Source organism: Symphalangus syndactylus, chromosome 9 (assembly GCF_028878055.3).
Source record: "Symphalangus syndactylus isolate Jambi chromosome 9, NHGRI_mSymSyn1-v2.1_pri, whole genome shotgun sequence".
In the NCBI taxonomy this organism is placed as follows: domain Eukaryota; kingdom Metazoa; phylum Chordata; class Mammalia; order Primates; family Hylobatidae; genus Symphalangus; species Symphalangus syndactylus.
The window spans coordinates 93,841,459-93,860,832 of NC_072431.2; the positions used below are offsets into that span (position 1 = coordinate 93,841,459).

A 19,374-nucleotide genomic window follows, 5' to 3' on the forward strand; every position below is an offset into this window, starting at 1 on the left:
CTTTCTAAGTGTACCAGAATTCAATTCTTTAACATCACAGAACCTTAGAAAGCCCAGTTACTGAATGTGTCCTGTGCAATTCACCAATACCCTAAAAATGTCTCAGGACATTCCGTTGTGTCCCTGAGGATCCCCTATTCGCTATGGTCTTCGTATATTTACCCTTGTAGTCAATATAGCTGAACGGACTTTGGCTGAAACCGTTGAATGTTTAGGAAATGCCCAATCTAAATAATATTTATTCCCACAAAGCGGCCAAAAGCCTTGAATACACGAATGCGTGGTGTGGCTTTCTCAAGGTAGGCATTCATTCTCAGATTTCCCAAACTTTTTTAAACTTTTAAAAAAAAGTTTCTTTTTTAGCACACCTTTTAACCTCTCCCAGAGCAGAGTGAAAAAGTATGGACTTTATGCCAACTGGGTCTGAACTGGATCTAGACTGTGACACTCATTGGCTCTGTGACTTTGGGGGAGTTATTTACCTACTCTAAGCCTCAGTTTACCACATCTATAAAAGAGGGAGAATAGCAACTACTACTTAACACTTTCTAAACTGTTTTCTAATTACAGTGCTTACTGTCGATCTTCTCTCCTACATTGTAACAGCCTTGATGTCTCATTCCCTGCTGTGTCCCCAGCATGTAATTCATGGCACAACACTGTATTAGTCCATTCTTGCACTGCTGTAAAGAGATACGTGAAACTAGGTAATTTATAAAGAAAAGAGGTTTAATTGGCTCCTAGTCCTGCAGGCTGGTACAGGAAGCATGGCTGGGGAGGCCTCAGGAAATTTGCAATCATGGCACAAGGCAAAGGGGAGGCAGGCACCTCTTATATGGCAAGAGCTGGAGGAAGAGAGGGCACAGGGAGTGCTATACCCTTTTAAACAACCAGATCTCATGAGAACTCACCCACTATCGTGAGAAAAGCAAGGGGGAAATCCACCCCCATGATCCAGTCACCTCCCACCCGGCCGCTTCTCCAATATTGTGGGTTACAATTCGACATGAGATTCGGGCAGGGACACAAACCCAAACCATATCAAACATAAACACTAAGTAAGTATTTGTAAAATAAATGAATAGAATGAACAACTGCACAAAGAAATGACTGACTGGAAGAATACTTCTTTCTCCTTTCGTACCACTCATATACCTGCCACCGTGCTTGTACCTGGGTTGCATGAATTTCCACCCAGCTGTGTGGCTTTTTGACACCCAGAGCCAGTCCTCTCCCCTCAGTATCTGACCTTTTGCATTAAACCATCCTCGCTCCATGGGAGCCACACTTGCCATTCCCCAAGGCCTGGTGAAACCTCATCGATCATACTTTCTTGCATATGTTAAAATTTCAGGCTTACTTCATTCTTGGAAAACAGTGTTTCAGTGGTGGGAAAGGCGCTGGAGTCTAGAAACTAGAGTGCTAATCTCAGCTGTGCTTGTGGACTGGCCTGGGTTAAATTGTGTCATCTCTCTGAGCCTCAGTTTTCTCATCTGTAAAACAGGAAGAGTAATACTTTCTTCTCAGGGCAATTTTCAGGATCCTTGAAAAAAGCATACATTTCTGTAGGCTGATGTTGCAATTATTATACTCTTTCCAGTTGTTTATTGGTGACATTACAAACCAAAATAAAAACACCAATTATTGTTAATACTAATGTCATGCTTACTAATATGCAAGACAGTATTTTAAGGACAATCTTGGTCAATCCTCACAACGCTATTATCTCCATTTTACAGATGAAGAAACTGAGGCTCAGAGTGCTGAAGTAACTTGCCCAAGGTCCCACAACTAGTAACTAATGAAGCCAGGGTTTGAACCCACAAACACTCTATGGTCCAAAATCATTTTAAATAGGAAATAGCAATAGAGACCAATACTTAAAGAGTTTCTATTGAAGATGGATGTTTTGCTCACATCCAAATGGTTAAATCAGACCACAGTACTTTCTTTCTTTTCCTTGGGCTCCCATGTGGCTTATGCCTGGCAGAGCACAAATCCTAACAGCACCACTTTGCCCAAAATACTGATGGTGATGAGCACTTGGCCCTTGCTCTTTCATCATCCAAATTACTCTTAGCTCAAGGTCAAGAACAAAAATCACCCTGGAGAGCGAGAGAAGTTGTATGAGTCCGTGGGGCTGTGACCACAAACTGGGTTGCTTAAACAACAGAAAGCAATTGTCTGACAGTTATGGAGGTGGAAGTTCAGGGTCAAGAAATCAGTAGGGTTAGCTTCTGACGGCTGTGAGAGAAAATCTGTTCCATGCCTTTTTCTCTTAGCTCTAGTGGTTTTCTGGGAATTTTTGACATTTCTTATAGATAGCATTCTCCCTGTATCTTCACATCATCTTCCCTCTATGTGTCTTTTTCTCTTCCTTTGCACAGTGTTCTGTTTATAAGGATACCAATCATACTGGATTAGCAGCCTACCCTGCTCCAATATGACCTTATCTCAGCTTAACTATTAGGTTGGTGCAAAAGTAATTGCGGTTTTTGCCATTGCTTTTGATGGCAAAACCGCAATTACTTTTGCACCAACCTAAAAACTACACCTGCAATAATTCTTTTTCCAAATAAGGTCACATTCTGAGCTTCTGCAGGGTTATGATCTCAGATATGAATGTAGGTGAGACAATTCAAAATTCAACTCATAACAGCAGTCAATAGTCCCCAAGCCTCTCCTCTTGTCTGAAGACTTTGGACTGGCTTTGGTTTGGGTAGACGCTTAAATCATTCTAGACAGAAGGGTTTTAGTGAGCCACCGTGGCTATATACTACTGTGTGCTCTGACGATCAAGGACTAAACAGAGACTGGGAAAGGGCTATATTTTTCAGACATTTTCTCATTGCTCTGTTCAGTCAATGTTATTTCTTGTAAGGTAGCATGGCAGGTGCAAAAGTAGGGAGTGCAGGGGGTCAGGGAGTTGCATAAAGGCAACTGTTACCGTCCTCACCTACCTAGAGCTTGAGGTTTAGTGGGGGAATGCGAAATGTATGCATGGGAGTATGTTATAATGTGGAATGTAAAGGAAACAGAAAAGGAAAGCTCGACCTGAAAACTAGGAAAGCTGAGAAGGCTTCAGGAGGAAGCAACCCTTGTAGCGAGCTTTCAAAGGAAATATCTGAAAAGTACAGCCTTTTCTTAGTCTCTATTTAGTCTTTCTCATTTTCATAATTTTGTGAATTTAAGTCAACAGGCACTTGTTGCCTACATGCCCTGGGCTCAATGTTATTGAAGATGTTAAGGGAAATCAAAAATTATAGCCCAGAGCCCCAAGCCCCTGCCCAGGAGCTCTCAGAGTCATTGGGGGAACAAGACTTCAGCGCTGCAGCTGGAAAATTATCCAAAGGGGGCTGGGGAGGGGGTGCTTCTAGAATGGCAGTTCCTGGGTGAATCCCTGTGATGCCAGTTTCGAAGGCCAGAAACTCCATTTTTGTTATTATCTGGCACACTGTAAACGAGACAGCCATGCGTGAGTTTTGAAGACTGAAAGCTCTGGGCCTGATTCCTGAGCAGACCTCTCTCTAATCTGCCCCTACCTGTGTGATCAGTTGAGGTGCTTGACCTCTGGGTGGACTGAGCTGTAAAGTAGGGAGGATGTATACTTTCTAGGGTGAAGAGGGATTTGAGTAGGAGCTTAGCTCAAGCTGCAGTTCCCCTGAGAAGCTTTCTCAACCCCTGAGGGTGATGTAAACCATCGTCCTTTGCACCTGTGCCCCCTTAGCTCCTGTGCACAGCTATTCTGAACCTGGAATCTCTGACTTACTCACCCTTCCCCACCTACTCAAGGCCATGAGCTTCCTGAAGGCTCTTTTCTAACCTATTGCAGCAGCTTCAAGTCAGCCAAGCTGGGACTCTTCTCCAGCCTTGGGTGATGCCCAGGGGTGGAGCCAGTGGTGGCTTCTGGAGCTTCCCTCCACTATTCACTTTATTGTTAGGTAGAGTCAATTGCCATTTTCCGAATCTTAGGTAGAGTACCTGCAAATGCAGCTGCAGGACAAGTCTGTCACCATCACCACCAGACTGCCATACCTAAACATAGGGACAGCCTCTGCCAAGGGGCAGTGGTGAGTGCCGCTGCGACAAAGGCTGCAGGCAACCGTGGGTCCAAGGGCACGCCTCCACATCTTTGTTACACCTAAGCTTGCACCCTACACACAGCCACTCTGTCTGTGCTGGCTGAGCCCCTGTTGCCCCGGCCTCAAGGGTGCTGGTAGGATTCTACCCTAGGGTCCCTTCCCTCACTCCCCATGTAGCCTTCACCTTTGAGTGTGCTAAAGGCCTGACTGCTCCCTCTTTGCTTCAATCTGATGTTACTCAAACTGCATCTTGCAGAAATGCTTCTAATTTTCTAGTTTGTGGGTCCTACCCATCCCTAATTTCCAGCAGAAACCTAGATTTTCCTAGCAGTTATTGTGACTGGAATTTAGAAGTGGGTGCTGAGTAAATGGGTGAGTCTGGATGTCTATCTGGGATCAGGACTCTGTTCCCACTCTTGGATGCTTCGACTCCTCTCCTTGGCAAAAGCCGGTGCATTTCCCTGCAGCCCCAGCCCTGGCTCCCTGCTGCCACCCCCATGTGCACCAATATCGGGGACTCAGCCACATCCAGATGAACCCGCCCTAGACCTCCCGGGAGGACACAAAAGCCACCCATCCCACCTCAGCACAGCCTCTGCTGCAGCAAGTGCTGCAGCTTGTCATTCATAGCTTGCATTTCATAGCTTGTCATTACCTCCCAACAAACATTGAGCCCCAGAGAACTGAGCTTGGTTAAAATCAGATTGGTTCTCTCAAAGGGATTCAGCCCTCTCTCTGCTTCATCTCACTTCTGTTTACTGTACTTGCTCGAGGTCAGTCCCCTTGCCAGGGAGAAAGCTGTGGGAGGGAAGGGATGTCTATGTCATTCACCGTGGGGTTCACCACCAGATCCCCAGGGCCTTCACTTGCATATTAGTGCACGGAGCACATCATCTTCGTCAACAAGAAACAAGACAACATGGATTGAGCTCTTTTTTGAAAGCATTTATTGCTGAATTGGTATTCATTGTTTAAAATTTAGAAAACCAGAAAAGGGCAAAAAGGAAAAAGGTATCACCCACCATTATTATAACATATTCCTTTGCAAGGTTTTTTCCTATGTGCATAAAATCTGGTAGCCTATTTTCCTCATTTAGCATAATATTGTAACTATTTTCTTTTGCTTTTATTTCCACGTTTACTGAGCACCTACTATGCATCAAGGACTGTGCGAGGCTCTGAAGATTTTAAACTGGGCCTGAGAATGCAGAGGAATATTTCTGAGACAGAGAAGCAGGGGCACATGATTGAGGCAGAGGACTATCACTTTCACATTTTAAAATGTGGGGAATGAGCTCTTTGCTGATAAAAGTAGCCACAAAGGGCACCATAAGAATAGTTTGCATGAAAATCTGGTGTCTGTTACACTGACTATGCCAGAGATTCTTAATTTACACAATAGGAGAATTTTAGGATTTGCTACAATTTCCAGAAAAGGCCAAAAGTGCATTTAATGAGGTCAGTTTTTGAATGGGGCCATTGCCTAAGCAGCTTTTCTATCAAAGATGTCACGTTTTAAAAGTGAAGATTGGGATCAGCTCCTTTGGCCTACTGCCAACTAATCAGAATGGATACTGGGTGCAGTTGGAGCACAGCCTGGAGATGCTGACTGGGTGGGACTATCACAGTGGCCCCATAGTTGACGGATCACAAGGACGCCTGGGAGAGTCCAGGGAAGAGGCTGCATGGACAGAGCAAGAGTGGAGGACCCTCAGGGTCTTAGGGACACAGCTGTTCACCAACTGGCACAGTAGCCTTTCAATATTTTAAGAAACATACACCGTAGCAAGGCATCCTGGCAACCAAACCCACCCTGAAGAGCATCTTTTCCTCTTGAGTCATCAACACGCACTCTTAGCAGCCAGCAGACAGAGCTTTCCAATTGTTGAGCAGATTACTTTAGGGCTGTACAGGTAGCAGACCCAGGAGGGATTTGGCAGGGCCAGGACATGCACATTCAGCTGGGTTTGAAAGCTCTGGGAAGCAGTGCTGAGAGCAAACCCTCCTCCTCCCCACCCACCTCAGGGTTACTCTTCTCCCACCCCTCCACAAATAGACAAACACAGTGTTCTTTGGAATTTCACAGCAATCATTACTGGTATTAATGAGCTAACTCTTAATATTCCCAATGTGTGTACACTTGGAAGATGCACTTAGATGGCTCTCAAAATGGTTGAAAGAGGACAGGGGATCTCCAACCAGGGGAAGAGGAGGTGACTGAGAGATGAAGTGTTAGCTTGCACAGCAACGATCAGCCATTCTTCACTGCTAAAGCACAAGGCACTCAAGTAGGCTGTTGACAGCCTCTTGCTGGGGGATTTTAGATACCAGAATAAGTTGCTTATGGAGATCAGCATAGCAGAAGGGTCAGGAAGCAGAGGTTCAGATTGCCTCTCTGCCAGACTCTAGCTATGAGATCTCTTAGCTTTCCTGCATCTCGGTTTCCTCATCTATGAAATGGTCATATCTCGCAGGGCTGTTTGAAGAGTAAATAAGATAATGTTTCCAAAGTACTTAGCACTGCATCTGACACAAAGCAAAGCCCAAAATAAAAAGAGCTATTAATGTGAGATTGCCTTCTTGTGAATTATTTTATTACAAATTTATGGAGTGGTCCATTTATTGAAAACTTATGGACTTTAAATATCCTAATTTTAGAGAAGATGTAGGAAGAAAAGATAAAACATGAGTTGTAATGTTGTCTAACTTTGTTTTTATAGGAGACATGGAAATTTACACTACAGAAGGCAAGACAAATTGTCAAGAAGTCCCCGATTCTGGTAAGCACTAAGCAGGTAGAACGCCAGCCTCTTCCTTGGCATGTCCTCTCTCACTGGCCCCGGCTTTCACATCCCAAAGGCAAGGACTGCTCCGGATATAAGCCTGCAACATGCCATAGCTACGTGGGGATGGAAGTAGGAATGTGAACTGCTTCCACTTGTGTTTCCTGCCTTCTCACTACAGTGTGGTTTCTCAGCCTCAGCACTGCTGACATCTGGGGCAGAATAATCCTTTGTTGTGCAGGCTGTCCTGGGCTTTGTGGGGTGTTCAGCAGCAACCCTGACCTCTACCTACTAGATGCCAGCAGCACCACCATCCACCCCTCCCCCAGTCACAACAACCAAAAATGCCTCCCAGCATTGCCAAATGTCCCCTGGATGGCAAAATCACCCCCGGTTGAGAACTGCTGCTTTCCAGTAGACCATCTTGGAGGAGGCTGTATCCTCCTGCTTCTCCACTTTCTAAAAATGTGACCTTAAGCACGGTGCTCAACTTCACTGAGCCCCAGTTTTCTTGTCTGTAAGACAGGGATGATAAATGATAATAGTGTCCTCCAGTGTCAGTACTGATAGAGTTAAGAGTGCAGAGAGCATCTGGGATCTTGGCTAGGGCTTACCAAGTCCTCAATAAATGTGAGTTAAAGTTATCACAATTTTTATTCATGTTTCCTTAATTTGTCCTCTGTGTAATAACACTCTCTCTCAACAGATAGAATATTTATTTCAGATCAGTTCTCGCAGGCTTACGTATTTAACTTAGGCCCTGGTTGCAAATCAGCCCCATTTGAAAAGGAAGCAGAAGAGTAGATCTTTAAAGCATGACACTATCCTCAATGACCCCAAAGATATTGGCAGTAAGGAAGCATCCATCAGCAATGGGCAATGGGAGGGCAAAGACCTCGTCCTTGGCTTCTCCCTGCTGGCTAGCTCATCATTCACCTTGATACACTACATTTGAGGTATTATTCATTTGGCAACGTAGAAATAAAAGGGAGGAAAATCCCTCATGGCTAGGCTTGCCAGGTTTCGCAAGTAAAAGTATGGGATGCCCAGTTAAATTTGAATTTCAGATAAACAGCGAATAGTGTTTTAGTATATCTAGTGTAATATTTTATCTGGCAACTCTGCTCATGGAGGGCATATGGGTTTTGATGAACAAGGCCAATGAATACATGTTAAGTGACAGGCAATATGTAGGCATTTCTACATAATTGATTAATCAATCCCAATGTCTGCACTGCCAATCATTATTTAATTCAGTGAATAATTAAGGGCCAACAGTAGCCCGTTTAGCTAATTTGCTTAAATTGTTGAGTAAGATCTTAAAAGACCACAGGAAACTCTTGACCACTCCCTTCAGAACTCTGAGCAGAAATGGAGAACAATACAATTGGTATTTTATTCTTCTCAACACACCCCTAAAAACGTATTCTCCAGGCATTGTTTACTTCAGTAGCAAAAACTGCCTTGGCATTAACTCCTAATTAGGATTTTACAATTTTTTACTTCTGTCACCAGAATTGCAAGCATAATTCACGGGGCAGGATTCCAATAATTACTTGCGAGAAGTGAAAAAAAAAAATTCTACTGAACAATTCAACAATAAAAATACTCTTCTGAAACCTCCACCAATTTATTTGCTCTCCAGATTACAGCTATCAAGGCAAAAATAAACAGAAAATGCAAATAAGTGTTTCTGAAAAAACTGCTCGGAGAGTAATTAATTCCACTGTGATGGCTGATATAACTTCAGACCTGGCCAGGGTACAGAAAGCTGCACTCAGTAGGTTGCATATCATTTCAGCACAGCCTATCAGTTGGTGAGAATTCAGACTTGAAAACCGTTATGCATTATTGAAGGAAAACAAACATTCCAGAGAAAGCCTGGATCTCAGTGAGGCCCTGAGAGGATCCTAGAGGGAACTTTTCATGGATTTGGCAGAGCATCGAGCATCTAAGAGCACCTGAGTTATGGAATCATTTAATTCTCACTTCTACATAGTAGATAGAGTATTTTTGTCATCAGCCCCATTTTACAGATGAGAGTACTGAGTCTCAGGTAGGTTAAGTTATGTGCTCACCCCCCATAGCTAGTAGGTGAGAAACCCCACATTTAAATCCAGAGCTAGCTATCTCCACATTCAATACTCTTTCTACTAGGCCAGTAGCTTTCAACAAGGCCTCCTTAGTACTAAACTTTGGGGAGCACCATTTATGTCACAGGCTATGTGGATATTGGAATCGTACAGTGGACAACCTGTGCAACTATAAATGACAGCCCTAATCACAAACCCACCTGCTCAATAGAATCATCTGGGAAGCCTATAAAAATTGCTGAAGTCCAAACCCCACCCCAGACCAATTAAATCCAGGTAATATAATACACGACAAGGGTTGAAAAGCACTTTACCACACAGAAATTCAGTTTCAGCTTGGCTGTGTACAGAAGAGTGATGACTCTCCCACTTTGACCTTCCATTTACCCCATTCAGCCCATTTTTTTTTATTCAACCCCTGTTTGTTGTTCTGCATTCATTTGACATCCTGGTGCATGGGGAAGCTCAGGAAGCTGGTTAAATAGATTGCAAAGCAAAGATGCTGCATGACTCCTGTCCCCACGGACAGCCCTGATTTGAGACTCTCATTTTAGATGGGATTAGATGCAGCCAGTTGCAATATTTTAAATGTATTGCTGAGTTAATAACAGCCCACATTTTGCCTCTATCTAGCAAAGTTCAAATTGAAAGGAGGAGGCTGGCAAATAGGCAAGCAAGACTCATACAATGTTGCTCGGGGCCCATCTCAGTTCTCTTAGCAAGTAAATTGTAAGAGAAGGGTGGTCTTTCCCATACTATGTAATGAAAAGACCAGGTAATCAAAACCTCAGTCTAACCAGGAGGACTTCTAGGGGCCCCTATATCATCTGCCACCCACTTCTTAACCCCAGTTTCTACAAAGACAGCTGCAGCCGTCAGGCTGAATTTTGACAGCAAACAGCTATGCAATTATATAATCGTATTCTATTGAACCTTTTGTGTAGTAATTATAAAACTGTTCATATCAATTTTTAATAAGTTAGCTATCACCAGTGTTAAAATCTAGATTGTTGTTAGGAGAATAAGACCAAGGGCTTCAGACTAAACTGAATATTAAAAGTACCTCAAACATTCAAATGCAACCTGACTTTGGACTCTGGATCTCAGATAGTGTCTGTACTTCTGAAGTGCCGTCAATGTTGTAGTACAGCAGGACAAGCCGCAGACAAAACTCCTCAGACACCGAGTTAACGAAGGGAGGGATTTATTCCGCCAGGGGCATTGGCAAGGCTCCTGTCTCAAGAGCTGAGCTCCCCGAGTGAGCAATTCCTGTCCGTTTTAAGGACTCACAACTCTAAGGGGATGCGCGTGAGAGGGTCATGATCGATTGAGCAAGCAGGGCGTACGTGAATGGGGGCTGCGTGCACCGGTAATTAGATCAGAATAAAACAAGATAGGGATTTTCACAGTGCTTTTCTATACAATGTCTGTAATCTATAGATAACGTAACCGATTAGGTCAGGGGTCGATCTTTAACTACCAGGCCCAGCGTGTGGCACCGGGCTGTCTGCCTGTGGATTTCATTTCTGCCTATTAGTTTTTACTTCTTCTTTCTTTGGAGGCAGAAATTGGGCATAAGACAATATGAGGGGTGGTCTCCTCCCTTAGTAGAAGCTTATGCTGATGCTTGTGTTGCCATATGTCCACATTCCTGATCTCAGTCAGCTACTAAGTCTCTGGAGTCACCCTTCTAACCACCCCTTCTTTGCACTATCACCCTCCTCCACCCTGTTTCCCATCAGTGCTTCCCAATAGGTGGCAATATTGCCCCTTGCTCCCACCCTGGGGACATTTGGCAGTGTCTGGAGGCAGATTTGGCAATGTCTGGAGGCAGATTTGTGCGGCGGGCATCTGGGGGTCACAGGCCAGAAATGCTGCCCAGCATCTCACAGTGCACAGGGCAACCCACACAGCAAAGACTGAATTATTATCGGCCCAACATGGCAATAGCGCCGAGGTCTGAAACCCGGAGATAGGGCCTTAGGGTCTCTTATCTCAAATGATCCTCTCCAGGCCATCCCCCCATGCCTAGAGACGTCTTTCCAAAACGCAAATGTGATTCCTCTGCCTGACACCTCTACGGCTTCCCCATAGTCCTCAGGGTAACATGTAGTGCTGCTTTCCAGGCCCCGTGCCCCGCCCCCCCATCCCGTCTCCTTCCTTCCATGGTTCACTGCATTCTGCCATTCTGCCATTCCGATGCTCCTGCCAGGTGGGAATGTTTGGCATTCCTCTAAGACACCAAGCTTTCTCATACCTCCACAGCACTGCTCATGCACTCCCTCTGCCAGGAGCCAGGCTACTTCAGCTTTAGTGTGCATCCTGGGGATCTTGTTAAAATGCAGATTCTGATTCCACAGGTCTGCAGCAGGGCCCAAGACTCTACATCTCTGAAAGCTCCCAGGTGGCATCAGTGCCCCTCATCTGTGATCACACGTTGAGTGACAAGGACCTAGAGCAGTGGTTGTCAAGCCTTAGTGGGCACCAGAATGACTTGGAGGGCTACGAAGACATAGGCTGCCAGGACCCACCCCAGGGTTTTCGATTCAGCAGACCTGAGGTGGGGATGTGGAAGACAGGGATGTGCATCTCTAGCAAGGCTGTGGCCCTCACTGAGTCACAAAGCCTCAGGCCATCTCTCTTCCTCCCCACCTGCCTCTATCCCACCTCACTGCAGGGTCATCTGCATCCTCCTCCGCGTTCCTAGAGACACGTGCTAGTGCCTTGGCCTCTGCAGATCCCACAGGGTGTGCACAGAGCTGGGGCCTCCACCCATGCCCTCCACTCGACTGTGGGCTGAGGACAAGGACAGCCTCTTTGTCTCCACGTCTTACATGGAGCTGGGCCACCACTCAGGATTATTTCTCCTCCTAGAAAGCTGGGCAGGCATCTCAAAAATCCTTAAGTACCTCATTTACATTCTGAAATGGTTGCTGATTCTCTCTTGCCAGGGTTAAATATCGCCAATGCCCATAACACTCCTCATAGCCATTCAAAGGACTCTGGGCTGGCAGGAATCCACTGTCTCTCTTCCTTCATTGATAAATGCTGGTACCTAACTTTTCTACCCTATTGTCTTCTCTTTCTTTAATTTGAGGAAAGCATTGTGGAAACTGTGATCTTTCTAAAAGCACTGCTTGGTAAAATGTCGGGCTTTTAGTGTAGCCCACATCTGGAGCCTCATAGAAATCGCTGTCTAGAACCCCATGGCTCAAGAAGCATAAGGAGCTTGGTCTGTGCACCATTCTCCTCCGCGGGGGAAGGGACCTTCCTTCCTCCCAGGCCCCAGATTGGTCTGTCCCTTTAGTTTTTATTTCCATAATGAGATGGAATTATTTTGTTTGAAAATGTTCTTTATTTTTAAAGCACCTGGGTAGAGGAATGCTGTTGCCAGGCCCTCCTGGGACAAGGTGGAGAGTGAGGGTGGCTGGGAAGCTGGGAAGAGCTGGCTGGGAGAAGAGGAGGAGGGAAGGCTTCGGGCTGAAGAGCCCGGTGGGCAAAGGCACAGGCAGTGGCATGGATATGGATTGTGGGGACAAGAACAAGAGGTAAATTTAGAGAGGTGAAACGGGCTGGATTCTAGAGGAAGGAGGATCCAGAAACCTCAAGTTCAGAGGGACCCTTAGAAGGTGGGGAACCACTCCTTAAACTAAACAACTCTCTTTTTATTGGTTTTTTTTTTATCTCCCCAGAAATATTCTAGAAGTGGTTCTGACATTTGTTCACTCCCGGTTTTGGCCAAGATCTGCCAGAAAATTAAATTGTATGTATATAATTTCTACCTTCCTGAGCACTAGCATGTAATAACATCTTTGCTTGTCCCCTTTTTCTAATGACTAAAATGATCTTCACACTTAAAAGGCATCCCTGAAGGTGAAAGTGTTTCTTTCTCAAAATATTACACAGAAACCAGAAGACAAATGAGCTCTGAACAAAATCATTTGGGAAATATACTGAATGCCAGCATCTTTGCATCTCAAAGCTGATCTGTTCCTCAGGCTAGAATGCAGCCCACAGTGAGGCTCACTGCCAGTGAGTGCCTGCCAGCGAGGTGCCCACTGCACTATACCTGGAAACAGCCCCTCTGTGCCATGTGAGCTACAGACCAGGGTGGGCAACTGGGCATGGAGAAGACTGAGCATCTTTAGTGCAAGACACTCACAAGGCTGGACAGGGACTGTGTTTTCACAGAGCCCAAACTATTACGTGAAAAATCTGGCTCAGATACATAGGAATACGGTTGTGAATGCAGAGACACTGTCCAGAATTCCCACACCCTCCTGTCCCTATTCCAGCACCACTTTGAGTCCGGGGTTACGCTAGACATCGTAGTAACTGCTGTTCAAAACATTAAAGGGTGAAACAATGTCTTGAGAGGGCATTGGACTCAGAGGCAAAGTAGCATCATGGGATGTACCCTCCACTAAGCTACTTGTTTTTTTGTTTTTTTTTTTTGAGACGGAGTGTCGCTCTTGTTGCCCAGGCTGGAGTGCAATGTAGTGCTCACGGCTCACTGCAACCTCCGCCTCCCGGGGTCAAGCGATTGTCCTGCCTCAGCTGCCCTAGTAGCTGGGATTACAGGTACCCACCACCACACCCAGCTAATTTTTTGTATTTTTAGTAGAGACGGGGTTTCACCACTTTGGCCAGGCTGGTCTTGAACTCCTGACCTCAAGTGATCCACCCACCTCAGCCTCCCAAAGTGCTGGGATTACAGGCGTGAGCCACCAAGCCCATCCCACTAAGCTACTTCTAATATGACCACTGCTGCTTTGCTGCTATCAGGTTTATGCGCGCTGTTCCAGGTGCCAGATGCTGAACTTTCGATACGTTTCCTCACTTAGTTCTCACAACAATAAAATAAGGTAAGGGTTATTATTATTCCCATTTCACGGAGAAAGCAACTGAGCCTTAAAGAATTAACTTCTGCTGGGCCACTGAGTACCCAAGATACACACACCCCCAGGTGCATTTGATCTCATGTGTTCTTTGGGAATATACATATTCTTGACTCCTTTGCAATGCTGCTTCTTGAGCTGACTTTGAGAACTTCAGCCACTTAATGTCTCTGAGCCTCGGCTTCCCCATATCTAAGATTAAAGTATAAACTAAATTCTGCCTATGTCTCAGAATCATTTTGAAACGTTTTAAAATCCAGATTCCTTGACCCCAAACCTGGTGGGGGAGTGCTGTGTTTTCCTGGAAATTTTTCAGGGAATTCTTAGGCCATTAGACCCCACACTTAGACTCCTGGGTGTCCATGTCCACCCCAATGCTCGCCTTCTAGTAGAGGTGCAAGACTGCGAATGCTACACATACAAGTGATGCTTTAATGACTCAGAATAATGTTCTTTAGCCGGGAGATATTTATTTAACCACACCATCTGCCCCAGCCCCTGCTTCTTTTACTCTTCCTCTCCCGCAGGAGCTCCTATTACTTTAGCCTGTGCTAGTCCAGCCTTGTGGATGGCTGAGAACACACAGAGGTGAGAGTTAGGCTGCACACCTGGACTCAGAAGCTATAGCTTCCTATGTCTGTGGTAACAAAACACCACAAACTGGGTGGCTTAGAACAACAGAAATTAATTCTCTCTCAGTTCTGGAGGTCATAAGTCCAGAGCCAAAATGGCAGCAGGGCCGTGCACCTTCTAAGATTCTAGTTGGATCCTTTCTGTCTCTCCCTAGCTTCCAATGGTGGCCGTGAGGCCTTGGCATACCTTGCCTTGCAGCTGCATCGCTCCAGTCTCTGCTTCATCTTCATATCTGGCCATCTTCCCTGGGTGCCTGTCATTTCCTTTTACAAGGACACCACTCATATTGGATGAGGGTCTGCCCTAATGCCCTCATCTTAACTTGATTACACTTGTAAAGACCCTGTTTCCAAATAAGGTCACATTCACAGATACCAGGGGTTAGGACTTCATCATATTTTTTTCATGAACACAATTCAACCCCTAACAAAGACACTTGTCCTTGTTCTGCCATCCTTCATCTCATGAGCTTCATGAGTACTAAGTCCACTGAACATCTCTCATCTGTTGTAATAATATCCAGGAACAGGAGGAGGCTATGATTCAGACCCACATTTGGAGCCTCTTAGAGAGATCCAAGAGTTAAACAGTTAAAAACTCTTCCTAGACAATCTTCTGGCATAAGCCCCTACAAGCCAGCTATGCAAAGTGCCATTGCAGGTCCCAGAAGTGCTAGTAACACCCCTTTTCATGACTGGGGATGAATCCAGAGAGCATCAGGACGTGGGGAGTAGGGGGCAGATATCAGACATGAAAGAAGATGCTGGAAGACTGAGATGCAGCCAGCTCCCCAGGCCCCCAATCATGTCATCATGCCTAGCTCCCATTAAATCGAGACCCCTGCCCCCTCCTTGCTGAATGCATTATTGTATTTTCTGCGTTAGATGTAGGCCAGCAGGACGCAACAGGGTCAAAGTGACAACTCTTCAATTGAACCACCTTTGAAAAATTGAATTCAAGAGCATCAGTGGCCAGGGATTTTCTTGGTCCAATTTGAAAGGGAAAATTATTCTTTTATGAAAAAGCAAAAACTGTGTTTTCCTTCTTTCTAAAAAATCCCTGTGTTTCAAGTGTCATATGCAGCAGGTCACAACTGGTTCAGTGCTTTACAACTTACAAAGCACGTAAATGTATAAATGCAGTCTCGTGTATTCTTCAAAGCCATCTGTGGTTCAGTAAAAATATTGATAACTAAAAGTTATCTGGTGCTGTCTATGCACCAAAAACTGCTGTAAATCCAACCATCTAAGGTCAGCACCATTATTTTCTCCTTTCTAAAGAGGTAAAATCATTTGCACAAGGTCACAGATCCGGTAATGGACGAATCTGACCTTTGAATCCAACAGTTTGCTTTCCATTAACACCTCAACTCTTAGCCCTATGCTTTAGAGGAACAAGTAGGTTTTAAATGCCTGACCCACTAGCACGGTGTCCTCACGTGGTAGAGACAAGACCGGCGTGTCTTCTGTGGCATATTCCTTTTATAAAATTCCCCCAGGAGGAATGCCTTACCTGCCCAGTGCCTCTCCCTGCCCTCCATCCCACTCAGTCTAATGCTTTCAAAATTCATTTGAGGTGTCTCCACCCCAGGGACGCGTTCCAGCTCCCAGGTTACTTTCAGTCGCTTGCACAGCCCTCCTGGGTGCTCCTGGCTCCTCCTCAATGCCCCCAGCTCCGCAGTGCCTGCTCCGCCTCATCCCATTCTTCAATCCCTGCTTCCTTGCTGGTATCCCACACCACCCATAAGATCCTGGAGAGCAGGGATCCCATTTCTTAGCAGGAGGAGCTCAATGAAGAAATGAGGGAATACATGAAGAAAGAGCACCACTTTACCAGGAAAACAAATGTGTAGCTATCAGGCTATGACCATGGGGTGATCAAGTTTTTTGGTGTTCTGTTTTAATCAGGATACATAGTGCCTACACACTGTCTGTATTTTACTTCAACAGTAGTAAGTAAGTCAGGAGGATCCCCTCTTTTTAAAAATCTATTCTTTTTATTTAATGTCTATATGCAGAAACCCCCATATTATTTCACATAAATATGTGCAAACCATCCTATTCCCTGTTGATTGTTAATTCAACGCTATTTTTTTTTCCTTTTTAGCCTCCTCCTTCCCCATACCCTGCTCCTTCCACCCACATCGGTCCTGTCCCCACCTCCAAGCTGAGCCACATCTATAGGCAGGTGTGCCCTTCCGTGGCTTCTCTGTTCTCATTTCATTTGATAACACATCCACCCACATACGCAACCAACCCACGCCCGGCCCTCGAGAGCTACCTGAGTCTCACATGTGAGGCAGGCACACATGGAGATTCATTCTCACCATTTTTCTTTTGTTATAATGCCCCAGTTTCATGAAATAATTTTAGGGAGATTGAACTTGAATAGCTCAATACCGTGTCATTAATAACAATCAGCCGCAGTTACAATTGCTCCCCGTATCAAGCACATTCACCTGGTATCTGGTGGCAGGCGGTATAGAGCAGGGGCAGCGAGCGACACCAGGCTGCATGGTCATTGAATAGAATGTTGTGTGGCCAGAAATCTGAACATCTGAAGAGGGGCCATGGATTGGGATGGGGATGTCTCTAGAAACCAAACCGTGATGAGAGCAGACACCTGACTCCCGCTGCCCCACCCGAGGAGCCATCCTTGCAATCAGGGTTCCCATTGCACATAAAGTAAGAGCTCATGTGTTGTGTTTTTTTTGTTTTTTCGAGTGCTTTCCATATCTAAGAAACAGTTAATGATATCGATTCTATTTTACAAGTGAGAAAACTGAGGCACAAAAAGATTAAATAATTTGCGTAAGGTCATCTGACAAGGAGACAGCAGAACTGGGATTCCAACCCAGAGAGTCTAATTTCAGAACCCAGAACTACGTTGAAAGAATTCCCATGGCTTTTCCTTCCCACTACACTGCCCTCAGTCCAATTGCTTGCCTTGAAAATTCTGTCTCATCCTTTAGCTTTCACCTTAAGATCACTTCTTCTCCTATATAGAGTTAGAAATGTTTTTTTCCTCTCTAGATGCTCAACCCTCTTACAGCATTTTTCACCTAGGACTATAGTTATCTTTTGATGCATTTATTTCCTCACCCATGTCAAGCTCCTAAAGTGCAGGAACTGTATCTTCTACTCATCTCTGCTATCTAATATGATTCCTGGCACACAGCAGGGACTCCCAAAATGCCTGTGGAATGAAGGAATGAATGAATGAACATTTCAACATACAGCTAGATATTTCTAAGGATACACAAGGTATCAAGTTCAGATGCAATTTTGCAGAAATAATTTTTAGTAAAAGTCAACAATGTCTTATGCAAAACCTTGGAGTTGCCAGGGACATTGGCTCATGCCTGTAATCTCAGCATTTTGGAGACCAGAGTGGGAAGATCACTTAAGGTCAGGAGCTAAAGACCAGCCTGGGCAACAGAGCAAGACTCTATCTCTATAAAAACAAACACAAAAATGAACAAACAAAAAGCCTTGGAGCCAGATATGATTCGAAATTCAAATTTTTTATATTCTAGTAAAGTAATAAATAGTGCACATACCATAACCCACCTACTATCCCTGGCACCTCTTGATCAATCAGATTTATATTTCAGAGCGAAATACATGAATTTTCACACTAAGTGTGATAAAGTTTACGAATTGCCCTATATCACTTCAGGTCAAGTTTTGCTACCAAATGAAGTTGTTGCTAAGTTGAAAAATAATTTGATTAGCGGGCTGTGAAGAAGGGATTGTGAAGATTATACAAGTTGCAATTTATGCTACTTGGAGTACCCAGTCTACCCACTCATGTCTAGAATGCATGGCTTTGGTCAGTCACTTGGGGACTTTAAAGTAAGCAGACAAAGGTTAATAAGTCAGCTTTCCAATCCTAAAGACCACTCTTTGTTCCTTCTTTCAAGGACAAACTCTCACCCCCAAGATAACAAAGGTGGGAGGGGATAGCTTTGGCGCATGCCCAAACGGGACCTTTCCTCCAGCTCCTTTTTCTTTCTCAGGCTGAAAATATGGCTGTTTGGGTCTATATCATTTCTGTCTCTCTCTCTCTGTCTCTGTTGATCTGTCTGTCTTTGTCTCTCACTCTTGCTCTCTTTCTTTATCTTCCTTTTCTCAACTAGAAAAATAAACGCTGTCCAAGAGGCCAAATACATACATGGGGAAAACTGCCTAGTCTCACAGAAAATGTAGCCTTCAAAGCCTTTTCCAAAATTTTTCTTAACAGTCACAACTGATGTTGGATGACTGCATATCATTTGGTCCAAGCTTTTTCCGCATTTCTTGACAGATGATTAAAGTGAGAGAAAACCATTCGTAGCTCAGAGTAGACAAGGGATGGGGTGGATCTAGAAACCCTGCAGCATCAGAGCAGGAAGGATCCCAAGGATGATCTTGCCCTAGCTCCTCTCCTGCATGAGGGAAAGCAGCATCACAACCTCTGAGCCCACTCGGGAAGCTTCATTCCCCTCTGCTCCCACCATGGGAAAATCAAGGTGTGGGTGATCATGGGGGTGGAATTTGGCTACAGCCTACACTTGAATTGTTCCTGGACAATCTTCCACCTTCCCCAAGGCTGGTACTCACTTTCCCTGTAAGTGTGGATGTGTGGAGTCAGCAAATAGAACCTTTCTAATTTCCTGTTGGTGGCTCTCTCTCTGGCCTTGTTCAACCCACCCCACCCCAAATGGAAGGGAAAGGTGAATTTCCTCTTTTGGACAGCAGGTGCTCATAATCACAGCTGCAGGCACTTTGTGAGGACCAATACCAGGGACTTTTCATGTGGTTTCCCTTAATCCTCCCAATAAACCCTGTGAGGGAGCTGGCAGGAATCACATTTTACAGATTTAAAAATGAGGCTCAGGGAGGTT

General features: G+C 44.9%; 1 protein-coding gene across 5 annotated transcripts in view; it reads left to right on the forward strand.

Moving 5' to 3' along the window:
• Window positions 1–19,374, forward strand: part of AOAH (acyloxyacyl hydrolase) — a 216,500-nt gene that overhangs the window by 92,244 nt on the left and 104,882 nt on the right. For all 5 annotated transcript variants that reach the window (XM_055293408.2, XM_055293407.2, XM_055293410.2 and 2 more), the window contains 2 exons: window positions 6,803–6,862; window positions 12,651–12,721. In XM_055293408.2, coding sequence (XP_055149383.1) covers window positions 6,803–6,862; window positions 12,651–12,721 — 131 coding nt within the window. The remainder of the gene's footprint in view (window positions 1–6,802; window positions 6,863–12,650; window positions 12,722–19,374) is intronic.